At 51.7% G+C, this 17,741-nt stretch overlaps 1 protein-coding gene across 1 annotated transcript in view; it reads right to left on the bottom strand.

Annotated features, from left to right (window-relative positions):
- LOC119972903 (desmoglein-2-like) overlaps positions 1–17,741 on the bottom strand; it is a 35,863-nt gene that overhangs the window by 17,016 nt on the left and 1,106 nt on the right. Inside the window, exons 2-8 of the mRNA XM_038810449.1 lie at positions 14,605–14,783; positions 12,726–12,860; positions 10,075–10,260; positions 6,083–6,405; positions 5,322–5,467; positions 4,023–4,247; positions 2,195–2,434 (exon numbers count right to left, since the gene is read on the bottom strand). Coding sequence (XP_038666377.1) covers positions 2,195–2,434; positions 4,023–4,247; positions 5,322–5,467; positions 6,083–6,405; positions 10,075–10,260; positions 12,726–12,860; positions 14,605–14,783 — 1,434 coding nt within the window. The remainder of the gene's footprint in view (positions 1–2,194; positions 2,435–4,022; positions 4,248–5,321; positions 5,468–6,082; positions 6,406–10,074; positions 10,261–12,725; positions 12,861–14,604; positions 14,784–17,741) is intronic.

Genomic DNA, 17,741 nt, shown 5'->3' with positions numbered 1-17,741 from the left:
ATCTCCATAATCCTCGATTCCCTCGCTGATAAAAAAAAATGTCTATACATTTTTGAGCATGCGTAACGACCCAGCCTCTACAGCTCTCTCCAGTAAAGGCTTCCACAGATTCACTTCCCTCTGAGAGAAGAAATTCCTCCTCACCTCTGTCTGAAATAGGTGACCCCTCACTCTGAGATGATTCCCTCTGGTTCTAGACTCTCCCACAAGAAGAAACATCCTCTCAGCATCGACCCTGTCAAACCCCATGAGAATCCGTTACGTCTCAATAATGTCGCCTCTCATTCTTCTAAACTCCAATGAATACAGGCCCAACCTACTCAACCTCTCCTCATGAGAAAATCCCTCCCTTCCTGGGATCAACCTAGTTAACCTTCTCTGGACTGCCTCCAATGCCGATATTTCTCTGTACCCAGAATCAATCTCGTGATTCACCAGACTCATTCCCAGGATGACAGGATTGTCCCATGGGGAGAGATTGAGGAATCTGGGCCTGTGTTATTCTCTGAAGTTTAGAACATACAGTGCAGAAGGAGGCCGTTCGGCCCATTGAGTCTGCACCAACCCACTTAAACCCTCACTTCCACCCTATCCCCGTAACCCAATAACCCCTCCTAACCTTTGGACACTAAGGGCAATTTATCATGGCCAATCGATCTGACCTGCACGTCTTTGGACTGTGGGAGGAAACCAGAGCACCCGGAGGAAACCCACGCAGACACAGGGAGAACGTGCAGATTCCGCACAGACAGTGACCCAGCGGGGAATCGACCCTGGGACCATCTACAACTAGAAATGAAATGAAATCGCTTATTGTCACGAGTAGGCTTCAAATGAAGTTACTGTGAAAAGCCCCTAGTCGCCACATTCCGGCACCTGTTCGGGTAAGCTGTTACGGGAATCGAACCGTATTGCTGGCTTGCCTTGGTCTGCTTTCAAAGCCAGCGATTTAGCCCAGTGAGCTTAACAGCCCCTAGAAGAGAAGATCTAACCTTCGCCCCTTGACATTCAATGGCTTTCCCATCGCCGAAACCCACGTTATCAACACCCTGGCGGTTACCATTGACTGGAAACTGAACTGGACTCGCCATATAAATGCTTGCAGGCAGGTCAAAGGCTAGGAATCTTACGGCGAGTAACTTGCCTCCTAACCTCCCAAAGCCTGTCCACCATCTACAAGGCACGAGTCAGGAGTGTAATGGAATACTCTCCACTTGCCTGGATGAGTGCAGCTCCAACAACACTCAAGAAGCTCAACACCATCCAGGACAAAGCAGCCCCGCTTTGATCGGCACCCCATCCACAAACATTCACTCCCTCCACCACCAACACACAGTGGCAGCCGTGTGGACCATCTACAAGATGCACTGCAGTGAACTCGCCAAGGCTCCTTAGGCAGCACCTTCCAACACCCATAAACTGTTGAATCTTTTCTCAACCCTTTCATCCCTGGAATTTGGTGAACTGCCTCCAATGCCACCAGGGCCGGCCCAAGGTACCGGCAACTCGGGCAGTCGCCCGGGGCGCCATGTGCTAAGGGGCGCCAGAGACTCGGGTCCCGCGCATGCGCAGTTGGGCCGGTGCCAACCAGCGCATGCGCGGTGGCTGCCCTCCCCCAGGGCGGCCCCCTCCCGCCTCCCCCCCCCCCCCCCCCCCCCCCCGGCCTCCGCCCCCCGACTCGGCCCCGCCCCCGCCTCGCCCCCGCCCCCCCCGCCTTGGCCCCACCCTCCCCCCCTCCCCTCTGTCCCCGCCCCCCCTCGCCCCCCCCCCCCCCGCTTCGGCCCCCCCCCCCCGGCCTCCGCCCCCCGAGACTCGGCCCCGCCCCCCGCCTTGCCCCCCCCCCGCCTTGGCCCCGCCCCACCCCCACCCCTCCCCCTCTGTCCCCGCCCCCCCCTCGGCCCTGCCCCCCCCGCCTCGGCCCCCCCCCGCCTCGGACCCGCCCCCCCCCACCTCAGCCCCGCCCCCCCCACGAAGGGCGCTGAAGTTCAGCTTGCCCGGGGCGCCAGCAACCCTAGGGCCGGCGCTCAATGCCACCACATCCTTCCTCAAATAAGGAGACCAAAACTGGACACAATACTCCAGATGTGGTCTCACCAACTCCTTACACAATTGCAAGAACGCTTCTCTACTTTTATACTCTCGTCCTTTTGCAATAAACGCTAAAATCCAACTTTGCATGAATCATTTTACTTACAAAGGAGTAACAACGCTCCAAGTACCATAAGGCCAATGGCAGAGGCACCAAGGCCAGCCCCTCTTGCATCCGTCTGCCGCATGTTTTCTGGAGAGCAGGGCACTTCATTTTTGACACACTCTTTCACATTCACTTCCACGTTTTGTACTTTTCCCAACCCCTGATTATCGTCCACCCTTATTGGAACCTTGAAGGTATGTGGCCACAGCTTTGCTATTGGCTGAAGCACCGCACTCGTATCTTTTTAGAAAAGAGAAAGGGAGCGATGTTAGAAGGTATTTGAGTGAATAAAAAACAACACTGCGCGAACAAAAGCACTTTCTTACAAAAAAAGGCTCTTGGATATTGCTGAAAAGAGAAACGCGTTGCGGAAGTTTTTCACCTCGGATTCATCAGGACAAACACAAGAATGCCAAATTTCGAATGCAACAATTTACACTGCAGGGGAAAAGGGAGCTGACTGGTTGAAAAGTGGGCTCCCATTGGGCAACTGTTGCCATGGATGGATGCATTTGTTTACTGTCACGTGTACCGAGGTACAGTGAAAAGTATTTTTCTGCGAGCAGCTCAAACAGATCATTTAGTGCATGAAAATAAAAGAAAAGAAAAAGAAAATACATAATAGGGCAACGCAAGGTCCAAGATGTAAATACATAAACACCGGCATCGGGTGAAGCATACAGGAGTGTAGTATTAATCAGGTCAGTCCACAGGAGGGTCGTTTAAGAGTCTGGTAACAGTGGGGAAGAAGCTGTTTTTAAATCATCGAGAAATTAACAGTCGACTTTAGGCTCCCAAGCTGCTGGGTTATTCACAAAAGGTGCAAGTCTTAAACATATTCCGTTTGTCTGCAGACAACAGGTCCCTATGAATGATGGCATGTCGCTTCTAGCGAGTATAAAGCTGTCCCGTTATGATCAATATGATTGTTCTGGGGTACTGTGAGCAGTTTTGGTCCCCTTAATTAAAGGAGAGTTAATATTAAATTGCAGACAGTTCAGAGGAGGTTCACTAGGATGATCCCCGGTGTAGAGCGATTGTCTTATGAGCAAAGGATAAACAGGTTGGGACTCTACTCATTGGAGTTTCGAAGAATGGGTGCCGATCTCATTTCGGCAGATAGGAGTCTTAAGAGGCTTGACAGGGTAAATGCTGAGGGAATGTTTCCAGTAGGCAGAGTCTCAGAGCAAAGGGGGGGGGGGGGGGGGCAGTTTAAGACTGAGATGAGGAGGATTGTCTTCTCGGAGGGTTGTGAGCCTTTGGAACGTTTGCCACAGAGAGCTGTGGGGGCAGAGTCCTTGTATATGATTAAGGATGAGATAGATTCCAGATCAGTCAGAGAATCGAGGGTTACGTGGAAAGGGTAGGAAAGTGGACTTTTGGAATATCGGATCAGCCATGATCTTATTGAATGGTGGAGCAGGCTCGAGGGGCCGAATGGCCTCCTCCTGGTTCCTATTTCTTATGGTCTATGCCACTGTAACAGATAAACTCAACTTTAAAGGATATTTAATAACTTATATTCAGATGACATCGCCAGGATTGATCAGGTGCTCCAGCCCCCCGCTGCCCACCTTCCATTTCCAACCGGTCGCAGGAAGCCTCGAGCGCCGCCACCTGCCCCCGATCCAGGGATGTAACCATGGGAGAGTGGCAAGGCAGTCCGGCCGAATGACCCCTTTGACCCTCCGCTGCCTGGGCCTGTGAAAGGCCAGCTTGGCCAAGTTCAGGAGCAGCATTGGACAAAATGCAATGAAGATTTACAAAATGACACCAGGACTGAGATCAGAGACTCTCTTCGAAATGTCACCTCGCTGCCAGCTCTTACCATCTCTACGTAAGATCTTCCACTTGTCGGTAACGCCTGGCTGATCCACGAGTTTGAAGTGATAAGGGCCTGCGTTGGGGTACGAATCTGCGTCGTTGGCTGTGATGGTCAAGGACGTTGCTTCCTCGCACATGCAAGGCTTCAGATTGACGATGAGTGGAATATTATCATTCGTATCGTCCACATCAAAAACGATGGTGCCCGTGGCTGTTTTGGGAACCGGTCCTGCGAGATAGAGGAAGGAAACGGTTAAGGACACCGAGGATGGAGGAAATCATCAACAACAAGGCAAAATCAGGAAAGGGCGGCGAGCGGGGTATCAAATCACAGAAAGGATTGGCACAATTGAACCAATTCTCGACACAGAAAGGGGGGTGCAGTTAGGAGGTAGGAATCAATTCCCTCAAAACAGGCTGAAATAGCTATTTGAAAAAGGGAATCATTGAAAAGCATCGGACGGATTATCAGGAATGTGGGATCAGATGAGTTGGCTCAGTGAAGGACTACATTAAGAAGTCTTACAACACCAAGTTAAAGTTCAACAAGTCCAACAGGCTAAACCTGGTGTTGTCAGACTTCTTACTGTGCCCACCCCAGTCCAACGCCGGCATCTCCACATCCAGAAATATACTGTGATGGGCCAAATGGCCTGTTCCTCTGCTGTGGCTTACGCTGGGATCTCCGCATGCGGGTAATAAATTTGGAACCTGAAAACCTGCCAAGAAAGGAAACTGGATACCCCCCCCGTCTTCGAAGGATTCCCGGCAGAATCTGGTGGGGGTGTTTATACCCAACGCGGAGGTAAGAAAACAGCCAGGCCAGCCTCCAGTTTCATCCATCATTTGTTAAAGATGGATCACCGGGTCACCTGACCTCCGCCATTGCGGCCAGGGTATCAGGGTCACGCAGCAGGTTCCAACTGGGCGTAGAGGAGGACCCAAGGTGGCCTGGCATCAGGCTGCCAACGGTGATCACCAGACGCTGAAGTGACACGAGGACATTGGCTGCGAGCAGCAGAGGGCGGAGAGCTTTGTCTGCCTCGTGCATCTTTAGATCTGACAGTGAAAATCAGGGTAAATGCACCAATTCGTGGCCTGCAAATGGTTTCTGTATCTTATCCAGCAATTTACACTCCAATACACACTCATCAGCTGAGTGACAGTCCTGTGTGAGAGAGACTGGAAATGGGGCGTGCCAACCTGATCTTGACAAGACAGAAGACATCCTCCACATCCATTCAAAGCTTTTATAATCGGCCTACAAAGCTGGACATTGTATTCTAGGTAATCCCTGTCTTACCATCGTTGTCTATAGCCAACATTGTTGTTGTGTACTTTCCATCAACAACATATTCGGACTCTCGGTCGGGCAATTTGTTCAGGGTGATTTCCCCTGTTTCAGGATTAATGTTGAAGTAGTTTGCCGGATCTGAATTCTTTGCATATCTGTTCGAGAAAGATAGAAATTGGCATCAGTGCGCAAGTATGCAAACACACCTGGTACTCAAACATGGCACACGCACACATGTACTGTACTGTATGTTCTATACACACACAAACGCTGACAAACACGCGCACAGGGGCTGGTTTAGCTCACTGGGCTAAATCGCTGCCTTTGAAAGCAGACCAAGGCAAGCCAGCAGCATGGTTCAATTCCCGTACCAGCCTCCCCGGACAGGCGCCGGAATGTGGCGACTAGGGGCTTTTCACAGTAACTTCATTGAAGCCTACTCGTGACAATAAGCCATTTTCGGACCGGCTGAAGTTGGGATTGTGGCTTGATTTTAACATCCTCCCCTGCTTTTTACCCACGCAGAGGCAGACAACGCACGTGCAAACACACACACACACATGCAGACAGATGCGCGCACACATGCACTCATGCACATCTGCACCCAGATGCACATGCAAACACATGGCACTGGCACACATGTACATGCGCAGACAGATGCACATGTATGCACACACCTGCACACATACACATGCGCATACAGATGCACGCACACACACACACACACGTTCACATGCGCGTACACAAGTGGCACAGGTGCATTCCCTTACCTGGTCCTTTCACTTTCTTTTCCAGTATCTGCACTGATGGCTGGATATGTTCCAAATGAGTGACCAATTTTGACTCTTGTTGTATCCTCAGTCATACTGAGTCGCTTTGTGGTTGGTTTAAATGAAAAGCCTTCTTTCTGATCTTTCACGTTGACTTTTATTGTGATTGGTTTAACCATAACGCTTCCTCCACCTCCTCCACCTCCTCCACCTCCTCCTCCTCCTCCTCCTCCTCCTCCAGCGTGAACTGATGAGTGATACTGAGCTTTATTGGCGACACGAAAAACCAGATTCTTGGTTTGTACCATTTCATAATCCAGTTCCTGCCAGGATTGGAGAGAAGGGAAAAGAAGGTGTCAAATGCCGACAGAAATAGGGGAGACGCAGTCAACCGCACTAGAAACAAACCCTTTTCAGCCAGAATTCCAAGGGCGGGATTCACCAGCCCAGGCCGTGGCCGGGATTTTCCATCGCAAGTCAACGGGCATTTGGCTGGGCCATCCAATCCCCTGTGACGGGTCCTCATCACGATGAGCTCAGAATACCTCGGCCTAAGTCATCAAGGTGTTGAAGAGGAATGCATTCAGGTTGACAACAAATCTTAAAAAATGGGACCCATTTCATCTAAAAAAGTCATAAATCCCATTATTTGGAGAATTCAGCGAAACCTGAGGCAGTAAAATGGGAACAGGCGGTGGTTACTCAGCCCCTCGAGCCTGATACGCCATTCAGTGAAAACATGACTGACCTGTGACCTCACCCCACAAACCCCTCTTTTGCCCCATAGACTTCAATACCCTTATAATAATCTTTATTACTGAATAGCAATCTCAGATTTTAAATTAACACCCAGTGCCGATTGCAGCAGTGGGTTCCAAACATATTCCAGCTTTTGTGTCTAGAAATCTTTTCCAATTTCACTCGCAAACCCACAGTAAGGGTTACAGAACAGACAGTGCAGAAGGAGGCCATTTGGCCCATCAAGTCTGCACCGACCCACTTAAGCCCTCACTTCCACCCTATCCCCGTAACCCAATAACCCCATCTAACCTTTTTGGTCACTATCATTAAGGTCACTTCATAGAATTTCCAGTGCGGGAGGCCATTCAGCCCATTGAGTCTGCACCGGCCCTTGGATAAAGCACCCTACTTAAGCCCACACCTCCAACCTATCCCTGCAACCCCACCTAATCTTTTTGGACACTAAGGGCAATTCATCACGGCCAATCCACTTAACCTGCACGCCTTTGGGCTGTGGGAGGAAACCGGAGCACCCGGAGGAAACCCACGCAGACACGGGTGAGCGTGGAGACTCCGCACAGACAGTGACCCAAGCCGGCAATCAAACCTGGGACCCTGCCGCTGTGAAGCCACAGTGCTATCCACTTGTGCTACTGTGCTGCCCTGCCCTTATCAAAGGTTTACGACACAGAATGAGGCCATTTGGCCCATTATGTCTGTGCCGGCCAAAAAACGCGCAACCCAGTCTTATCCCATTTTCCAACATCAGGCCCGTAGCCCTGAAGATTAAAGCACTGGAGGTGCACATCCAGATATCTATTCAATGATTTAAAGATTTTTTACTCCATCCCACTTTCAGACAGTGAGTTATCCACTACCCTCCTGGGTGAAAAACGTTTTCTTCATCTCCCCTCTCACCTTTCTACCAATCAATTTAAATCTACGTCCCCAAGTCACGGACCCGTCTGCCATGGTTAATGGGCCTGACCCATCCACTCTATCCAGGCCCCTCACAATTTTGTATGTCTCAATCAAATCTCCCCTCAGCCTCCTCTGTTCCAAGGAGTACAGCCCCGGCCTCTCCAATCTTTCCTCATAGCCGCAATTTTCCAATCCTGGATGGCAACATCCTGGTAAATCTCTTTTGTATCCTCGCTAATGCAATTATCATAGAATTTACAGTGCAGAAGGAGGCCATTCGGCCCATCGAGTCTGCACCGACTCTTTACATCCTTTCTAAAATTGAGGTGCCCAAAACTGCGCACAGTAGTCAGTGAAAGGGGCAACACAGGTGGAGAAGGTAGTCAAGAAGGCATACGGCATGCTTGCCTTCATTGACCGGGGCATTGATTATAAGAATTGGCAAGTCATGTTGCAGCTGTACAGAACCTTAGTTTGGCCACACTTGGAACATGGTGTTCAATTCTGGTCGCCACACTACCAGAAGGATGTGGAGGCTTTAGAGAGGGTGCAGAAGAGATTTACCAGGATGTTGCCTGGTATGGAGGGCATTAGCTATGAGGAGCGGTTGAATAAACTCGGTTTGTTCTCACTGGAACGACAGAGGTTGAGTGGCGACCTGATAGAGGTCTACAAAATTATGAGGGGCATAGGCAGAGTGGATCGTCAGAGGCTTTTCCCCAGGGTAGAGGGGTCAATTACTAGGGGGCATAGGTTCAAGATGCGAGGGGCAAGGTTTAGAGGAGATGTACGAGGCAAGTCTTTTACACAGAGGGTAGTGGGTGCCTGGAACTCGCTGCCGGAGGAGGTGGTGGAAGTAGGGACGATAGTGACATTTAAGGGGCATCTTGACAAATACATGAATAGGATGGGAATAGAGGGATACAGACCCAGGAAATGTGGTAGATTTTAGTTTAGACGGGCAGCATGGTCGGCACGGGCTTGGAGGGTCGAAGGGCCTGTTCCTGTGCTGTACTTTTCTTTGTTCTTGTACTCAAGTTGAGGCCTAAGTAATGTTTTATACAATCAGAATCTTAGAACCATAGAATTCCTACGCTGCAGAAAGAGGCCACTCAGCCCATCACGGCTGCTCTGACCCTCTGAAAGAGCACCCCAGCCAGGCCCACTGCCCCGCTCCATCCCCATAACCCCACCCAACCTGCACAGCTTTGGATTGTGGGAGGAAACCCGGAGCATCCGGAGGAAACCAGAGCACCCGGAGCAAACCCACGCACACACGGGGAGAAGATGTAAACTCCACAGAGACACCCAAGGACAAAATTGAACCTTTGCCGTGGGTTTCACGGCGCAGAATCTGAAGCAGTTTGAGCAGTTAAAAGAAGTGCCATCTCGTCGGTGCTCTTGGTGTGGTGTTGTGCGAAGCAAATAATGGCATGATGGGAAAACTAGTCAAGTTTATTGATACGATGATTATTGATTGATGCATAACCTAAAGCACAAATACAAGCAGAAAAGGTCAACTTGACCTGAAAACTGGCTGACTCTCAACTCGGATAAAACTCAGTCGTCATAACCCAGAGGAGTCTAAATACACAAGATAAGCTAGAACTCGTCTCTTTGGATACTTAAACAAGTCTGCTCCATTTCTTAAACATGCGATCAAAAGACAAGATAATGATATGAGACCCCGAGTCCTCTAAAGGTCAGCAAGGTGACGCCAGTTTTACGATTATTACTTATGTTTTACTTTTGATCAAATTCCTGACCAAGTTGTATTCATGTTATCTTGATTCTATAATGTATAAATATCGTCCTATTTGTCTGTAATAGCGCAGACTTGGGATGGACCCAGCAGTTTGTATTTGACTGCTTTCCGACTCCAAGTTTCAGCCATTTCTGCATGCAGACAGTTGTAATTCGCAAATAAAGCTTAGTTTTGTTTTCTTGGGCAGCACGGTGGCACAGTGGTTAGCATTGCTGCCTACGGCACTGAGGACCCGGGTTCGAATCCCGGCCCTGGGTCACGGTCCGTGTGGAGTTTGCACATTCTCCCCGTGTCTGCGTGGGTTTCGCCCCCACAACCCAAAGATGTGCAGGTTAGGTGAATTGGCCACGCTAAATTGCCCCTTAATTGGAAAAAATAATTGGGTACTCTAAATTTATTTTTTAAAAATAAAAAAATTTTGTTTTCTTCACGAGCGTTGTTGAATCTTTCTATCACAGTCCAGAAGCGGGAAAAATATTAATAACAACATTGGGACGGGGAATGCCTGTTTGCTACTCCCCTGATCGCAAGCTAACGCAGGCTTTACTCCAATTTTCGATGTTACCTTTTGAAGAACCAGTATCCCTTCATTGGTCTTCTCATCCACGTCAAACCTAAAGTGTCCTCCTTCATTTCCTTCAACGATATCAAAGTTCCCGATCCAGTTATCGGTGAATTTTTCATCTTTGTCAAATATTTTGATGCGAGTGACCTCATCATTCAGTGAATTTTCTTCCACAGAGACTTCATACTGAAGGCAAGAGCAGACATTTTATTCCAGGGTCATCGCAGTTTATAGTTAGCCAATAGGGGAATGTAGATTTAGGACGCAGGGGGAGGGGGGAATGTGAGGAAGAACGTTGGGCTGTAACGTTCAGTGGATTGACAATTCAGGCACTTTGCCACTCCGCTCAAGGCTATTAACCTGAAAACCCACATAATCCTTTCTCGTCTGCTCTTCCAGCTCTGGCCCAGTGAGATCTACAGCAGTACACCGAGCTCCGCGGGTCTACTGTTGAGGGCAGTGTGGTGAATGTGATTCACACTATATATAGTTGCCAATATCGCTCCATGTATATATGTTCGTTATCTACCCATTGTAACTGCAGTTACACTATCCCACCACCAGGGGGAGTCGCTTTGGGAGTACGCGAGAGTTTGTACTGGGCTCCTCCCTTGGCTCCGCCCAGGACTCCTCCCCCTGGGACCGATGTATAAAGATCAGTGCCTTAGAGCCAGCCTGCCATTTCACCTGAAGTTCAACGACGAATAGGCTGGCTCTATTGTAAGTGTATTAAAGCCTCTGTTCAGATCCAACTACACGTGTTCGCTGTATTGATGGTTCCACCAGGCAGCTCAGCCACAGGTAAGTAAACCGTGATCCCTTTCTTTACAATACTCGCTGACACAAACCGGGTCATTTTATGGGTCCAGCCACATTTGTCGGTCTTTGGCAAGCTAGGAAGGAATTAAATGTCTTAAGATCGCCGGGTAGGATTTGGGGAGCTATGTTGGGTTGGGTCAGAGCTTGCCTGAATGTAAGGGTTGGGAGGCAGGCCTGGGTTGGGGGCCCAGGGGCAGGGTGAGAGGAGGGGACGGTTGGTGGAGGGTCACGAGTCGGGCTGAGGGGTGGGGTTAGTGGAGGGTCAGGATTCGGGGTGGATGGGGAGTATCAGGGGGGCGGGGAAGGGGGGGGGGTGGTGTTTGGGGGCAATCCTGTGAGAGATCAAAGGGAGTCTGGTTAGTGAGGGTAGGTTAGGTGGGATAGGGCGGGTGTTCTTTTGGCCTCCTTCTGGATGGCCTGGAGGGTGTGCAGAGGAGATTCACAAGGTTAATCCCAGAGCTGAAGGGGTTGGATTATGAGGAGAGGTTGAGTAGACTGGTACTGTACTCATTGGAATTTAGGGGGGGTGGGGGGGGGGGGGGGATCTTATTGAAACATATAAAATTATGAAGGGAATAGATAGGATAGATGCGGGAAGGTTGTTTCCACTGGTGGGTGAAAGCAGAACTAGAGGGCATAGCCTCAAAATAAGGGGAAGTAGATTTAGGACTGAGTTTAGGAGGAACTTCTTCACCCAAAGGGTTGTGAATCTATGGAATTCCTTGCCCAGTGAAGCAGTTGAGGCTCCTTCATTAAATGTTTTTAAGATAGAGATAGTTTTTTGAAAAATAAAGGGATTAAGGGTTGTGGTGTTCGAGCCGGAAAGTGGAGCTGAGTCCACAAAAGACCAGCCATGTTCTCATTGAATGGCGGAGCAGGCTCAAGGGGCCAGATGGCCGACTCCTGCTCCTAGTTCTTATGTTCTGAAGTGTTGGGCACTGTGGATTCGTGAAGCAGACATATGCCACCAATACTGAAGATGGTTCAACACTCTTTTATTAACTCTTATAAAATGCTAGACATACTATAACTGTGGATTTACACAATACTAGTTTAACTAGAGACCTGTGCCTGTCCGAACCAGTTGAATCTCTCAGCACATGGTGAGAGTCTGTGCTGTAACTGATAAGCTCTTGTGCTTCTGAGAGGCAGCATCCAGAATGAGCGGGAAAAGTGATGCCCTCTGTCTTTATAGTGCGTGTGTTTTAACTGGTGATTGGCTGCGGTGTTTGTGCATGTTGATTGGTCCCAGTGCATGTCCATCAGTGTGTGTGTCTGCACCATGATATACTGGTGTATATTATGACATGTTCTTCTGCTCCTATGTCGTCCGGTCTTATAATCTCTAATCGCCTTGACAGCAGTGGCATTTAAGAGGGGGCAGTTAACAATTAACCACATTGGTGTGAGACTGGAGTCACGTGTAGGCCAGACCGGGTAAGGACGGCAGATTTCCTTCCCTAAAGGGCATTCGTGAACCAGATGGGTTTTTACAACAATCAGCAATGGTTCCAGGGCCACCGTGACTGAGACTCACTTTATATTCCAGATTTCCATTCCATTGTTTTTATAAAATTCCATGGGCGGAATTTTCCTCGCCCCCTATTCTCCGCCCCCCCCCGGAGGGGCTAGGAGCGGCGTTTCGTGAAACTCAGCCGCCGGGCCTGATGCTGACGTCAAAGCGGCGCGACGAGAATGACGCGGCGGCGGCGCCTAGGTGACGTTCTCTTGTACTTCAGTCATCCTTTAGATAGAGGCCCACAACACCAGTGGTGGATTTGAGGACGACTGTACAGAATGGTATAATAGTCAATTGATGGGAATTAGCATACCTCCTCTTTTTCCGTTGTGGGAATGTTGTCATTAACATCCAAGATCCTGATCTGTGCATTGGCCTTGGAACATTTCCCTCCGACGTTCCCGTTTAAATCACAACCTTGCACAATTAAGGTGTACAGATCCTGGGTCTAAGGCAGGGCAGTAAAAAAAAAACGGTTAAAAAAAAATTACAACGCTTTTCCTTTCCCGAATTCCCGAATCGCTCCGAGTACAACGATGCGATGCAGCCCGTCAAGGCCACCCCCCTGGCCTCCCCACCTGAGCGTTTCTGCTGGTCGATGCCCACGGGGCCATGTCCGCGGTTGTCCCGATGTGGTCACTTTAACCGAGGCGGGTGGCAGGTTTGGCCGGGGGGGGGGGGGGGGTGGGGGGGGGGGGGGGGGGTGCTCCTGAAATTCAACACTCTTGTTGATCAATTAGAAATATATTGGCACATGGGAGAATGAAGTTGGTTTGACCGGCTGGCAAAGTATCATCCAATCGGGTAATGAGGAGTCCGTTTGCGTTCTGATTGGCTGTGGGAAGGTGGGGGGGTGGGGGGGCGGGCACGATGAGGGTAGATTTGTCAGTCGGTCAATGGCAGGAGGTAGGGTGAACAATTAGCGTTCAATGGTCATGTGACAATAGCAACCCGGAATATGTCCACGGGAATTTGGCCACTACTGGTGAGATGTATTTTACTCACAACCTCTCACCTGGATCTGTTCAGTTTATTTGGAAGCTGGACAACATATTATATGACAATACGAGGAAAAAGGCCACGTCCCATGAGCAGGCCATAGGTATTTGTAGAAAGCTGGAGTTTATCTTCACTTCTGGGATGAGGGCGTCGCTGGATAGGCCAGCATTAATTGCCCATCCCTAATTACCCTCAGACAGGTGGTGGTGACCCGTCTTCTTGAACTGCTGCAGTCCACCTGGTGTAGGTGCACTCACTGTGCTGTTAGAGATGGCGGTCCAGGATTTTGACCAGGCAACAGTGAAGGAACGACCGGCATATTTCCAAGTCGGGATGGTGAGTAACTGGGAGGGGAACCTCCAGGTGGCGTGATTCCCAGGTATCTGCTGCTCTTGTCCTTCTGGATGGCAGTGGTCGTGGGTTTGGAAGGTGCTAAGGAGCCTTGGTGAGTTGCTGCAGTGCATCTTGTAGATGGTACACACGGCTGCCACTGTTCGTCGGTGGTGGAGGGAGTGAATGTTTGTGGAAGGGGGAGCAATCAAGCAGCTGCTTTGTCCTGGATGGCGTTGAGCTTCTTGAGTTTTGTTGGAGCTGCATTCATCCAGGCAAGTGGAGAGTGTTCCATCACACTCCTGACTTGTGCCTTATAGATGGTGGACAGGCTTTGGGGAGTCAGGAGGTGAGTTACTCACTCAAAATCATAATCTTTATTAGTGTAACAAGTAGGCTTACACTAACACTGCACTGAAGTTACTGTAAAAAGCCCCTAGTCGCCACACTCCGGCACCTGTTCGGGTACACGGAGGGAGAATTCAGAATGTCCAATTCACCCAACAAGCACGTCTTTCGGGACTTGTGGGAGGAAACCGGAGCACCCGGAGGAAATCACACCAGACACGGGGGAGAACGTGCAGACTCCGCACCGACAGTGACCCAGGGCGGGAATCAAACCCGGATCCTTGGCGCTGCGAAGCAACAGTGCTAACCACTGTGCTACCGTGCTGCAGGATTCTGAGAGTCCCTGATGGTGTTTGAAAACCTAACTCAGTGTCTTGCCAGTTCGAGAATTTGGTGCATCATTCCCATAATGACAGCTTAATAAAGGAATTCTCTCGTATTAAGGTGGTTTGCAGAGCTTTACATCTTGTAGATTGGCTCAGATATATTTCAGAAAATCAATGATGGGCACAAACCTCTCTGTCTAAATTTCTTCCGAATATTTGGATTTCTCCAGTGGACCTTGCATTAAACAAATGTTGGGAGTTCCTCGATATAATTTTGTAGGCAATGACTGCATTTTCATCTTTATCTGCATCAGTTGCATTTACTTTCAACACAAAGGTGCCTGGAATAAAAGTTATGAAAATTATACCTGTTCTTTAGGCAAAAAAAGCTGTTTGTTCCACATTCATGATTAAAATACATCCAAGCTACTTTGAGAACAGGAAAACAACAACATCCTTTTCTATAGCAGCTTTATACAGCGCTAAAACACCCCTCGTAAACTCACAGGAACGTTACCAAACAAATATTGCCAAAATTGACACTGAGCTTGATCAGGGAAGTAGGTTTTAACGAGCATTTTCAGGGAGAGAGAGAGGGCATCAGGGAGAGGGCAGGTTCGAGAGAGGGCGCGTTCGAGAGAGGCGCACAGGAGAGAGAGGGCGCACGGGAGACAGAGGGCGTGAGAAAGAGAGAGGGGTGTGAGAGACAGAGGGTGTGAGAGAGAGAGGGTGTGAGAGAGAGAGCAGCTTCGAAAGAGGGCGCGTTTGAGAGAGGGTACACGGGAAAGAGAGGGCGTGAGAAAGAGAGATGGTGTGAGAGGGAAAGAGGGTGTGAGAGAGAGAGGGCGTGTGAAGGAGAGAGGGCATGTGAGGGAGCGAGGGTGTGAGAGAGAGAGGGTGTGAGAGAGATAGGGTGTGAGAGAGATAGGGTGTGAGAGAGAGAGGGTGAGAAAGAGAGGGCGTGTGAGGGAGAGAGTGCGTGAGAGCGTGGGTGAGAGAGAGAGGGCGCGTGAGATGGAGGGCATGTGAGAGAGAGGGCATGAGAGAGAGGGCGTGAGAGAGAGCGCGTGAGACAGAGAGGGCGTGAGAGAGAGGGTGTGAGAGAGAGGGTGTGAGAGAGAGGGTGAGAGAGAGAGAGAGGTGGTATGAGAGAGAGGGCGTGTGAGGAGGAGGGCGTGTTGAGGGAGAGAGGCGTGAGGGAAAGAGGGTTGAGGGAGAGAGGGCGTGAGTGACAGAGAGAGGGCGTGAGGGAGAGAGGGCGTGAGGGAGAGAGGGCTGCGTGAGGGAGAGAGGGCGTGAGGGAGAGGGCTAGAGAGAGATGGTGTGAGAGAGAGGGTGTGTGATGGAGAGAGGGCGTGGGGGAGATAGGGCGTGAGGGAGAGAGCGCGTTGAGGGAGAGTGGGCGTGAGGGACAGAGGGCGTGAGGGGAGGAGAGGGCGTGAGGGATAGGAGGGCGTGAGGGAAGGGCGAGAGAGAGAGGGTGTGAGAGAGATAGGGCGTGAGAGCGAGAGGGCGTGAGAGCGAGAGGGCATGAGAGCGAGAGGGGCGTGAGAGCGAGAGGGGGTGAGAGCGAGAGGGCGTGAGAGTGAGAGGGGCGTGAGAGTGAGAGGGGGTGAGAGTGAGAGGGGCGTGAGAGAGAGAAGGCGTGAGAGCGAGAGGGTGTGAGAGTGAGAGGACTTGAGAGTGAGAGGACGTGAGAGAGAGGGCGTGAGAGTGAGAGGGCGTGAGAGCGAGAGGGGCGTGAGAGCGAGAGGGCGTGAGAGTGAGAGGGCGTGAGAGCGAGAGGGTGTGAGAGAGAGAGGGCGTGAGAGTGAGAGGGCGTGAGAGTGGAGAGGGGCGTGAGAGAGAGAGGGCGTGAGAGCGAGAGGGTGTGAGAGAGAGAGCATGAGAGCGAGAGGGCGTGAGAGCGAGAGGGCGTGAGAGTGAGAGGGCGTGAGAGCGAGAGGGTGTGAGAGAGAGAGCATGAGAGCGAGAGGGCGTGAGAGCGAGAGGGCGTGAGAGCGAGAGGGCGTGAGAGCGAGAGGGCGTGAGAGCGAGAGGGCGTGAGAGAGAGAGGGCGTGAGAGAGAGAGGGCGTGAGAGCGAGAGGGGCGTGAGAGCGAGAGGGCGTGAGAGTGAGAGGGCGTGAGAGCGAGAGGGCGTGAGAGCGAGAGGGCGTGAGAGTGAGAGGGCGTGAGAGCGAGAGGGCGTGAGAGAGGGAGGGCGTGAGGGCGAGAGGGCGTGAGAGCGAGAGGGCGTGAGAGCGAGGGGGCGTGAGAGGGCGAGAGGGCGTGAGAGCGAGAGGGCGTGAGAGCGAGAGGGCGAGAGGGCGAGAGGGCGTGAGAGCGAGAGGGCGTGAGAGCGAGAGGGCGTGAGAGCGAGAGGGCGTGAGAGCGAGGGGGCGTGAGAGCGAGAGGGCGTGAGAGAGAGAGGGCGTGAGAGAGAGAGGGCGTGAGAGCGAGAGGGCGTGAGAGAGAGAGGGCGTGAGAGAGAGAGGGCGTGAGAGAGAGAGGGCGTGAGAGAGAGAGGGGTGAGAGAGAGAGGGCGTGAGAGAGAGAGGGCGTGAGAGCGAGAGGGGCGTGAGAGCGAGAGGGCGTGAGAGAGAGAGGGCGTGAGAGAGAGAGGGCGTGAGAGCGAGAGGGCGTGAGAGCGAGAGGCAGTGACGAGCGAGAGGGCGTGAGAGAGAGAGTGCGTGAGAGAGGAGGGACGTGAGAGCGAGAGGGGCGTTAGAGCGAGGAGGGCCGTGAGAGGAGAGAGGGCCGAGAGAGCCGAGAGGGACGTGAGAGAGAGAGGGCGGGAGAGCGAGAGGGCGTGAAGAGAGAGGGCGTGGAGAGCAAGAGGGGCGTGAAGAGAGAGGGATGTGAGAGCGAGAGGGACGTGAGAGCGAGAGGGGCGTGAGAGCGAGAGGGCAGTGAGCAGCGAGGAGGGCGTGGAGAGAGAGAGGGCGTGAGAGGAGAGAGGGCGTGAGAGCGAGAGGGCGTGAGACGGAGGAGGGCGTGAGAGAAGGAGGGCGGTGAGGAGAAGAGGGCGTGAGAGAGAGAGGGCGTGAGAGCGAGAGGGCGTGAGAGCGAGAGGGCGTGAGAGCGAGAGGGCGTGAGAGCGAGAGGGCGTGAGAGCGAGAGGGCGTGAGAGCGAGAGGGCGTGAGAGAGAGAGGGCGTGAGAGCGAGAGGGCGTGAGAGCGAGAGGGCGTGAGAGCGAGAGGGCGTGAGAGCGAGAGGGCGTGAGAGCGAGAGGGCGTGAGAGCGAGAGGACGTGAGAGCGAGAGGGCGTGAGAGCGAGAGGGCGTGAGAGCGAGAGGGCGTGAGAGCGAGAGGGCGTGAGAGCGAGAGGGCGTGAGAGCGAGAGGG

Source organism: Scyliorhinus canicula, chromosome 10 (genome assembly GCF_902713615.1).
Source record: "Scyliorhinus canicula chromosome 10, sScyCan1.1, whole genome shotgun sequence".
NCBI lineage: Eukaryota > Metazoa > Chordata > Chondrichthyes > Carcharhiniformes > Scyliorhinidae > Scyliorhinus > Scyliorhinus canicula.
Note: the sequence above shows the minus strand (reverse complement) of the source record. Positions and strands in the feature narration are given on the sequence as shown.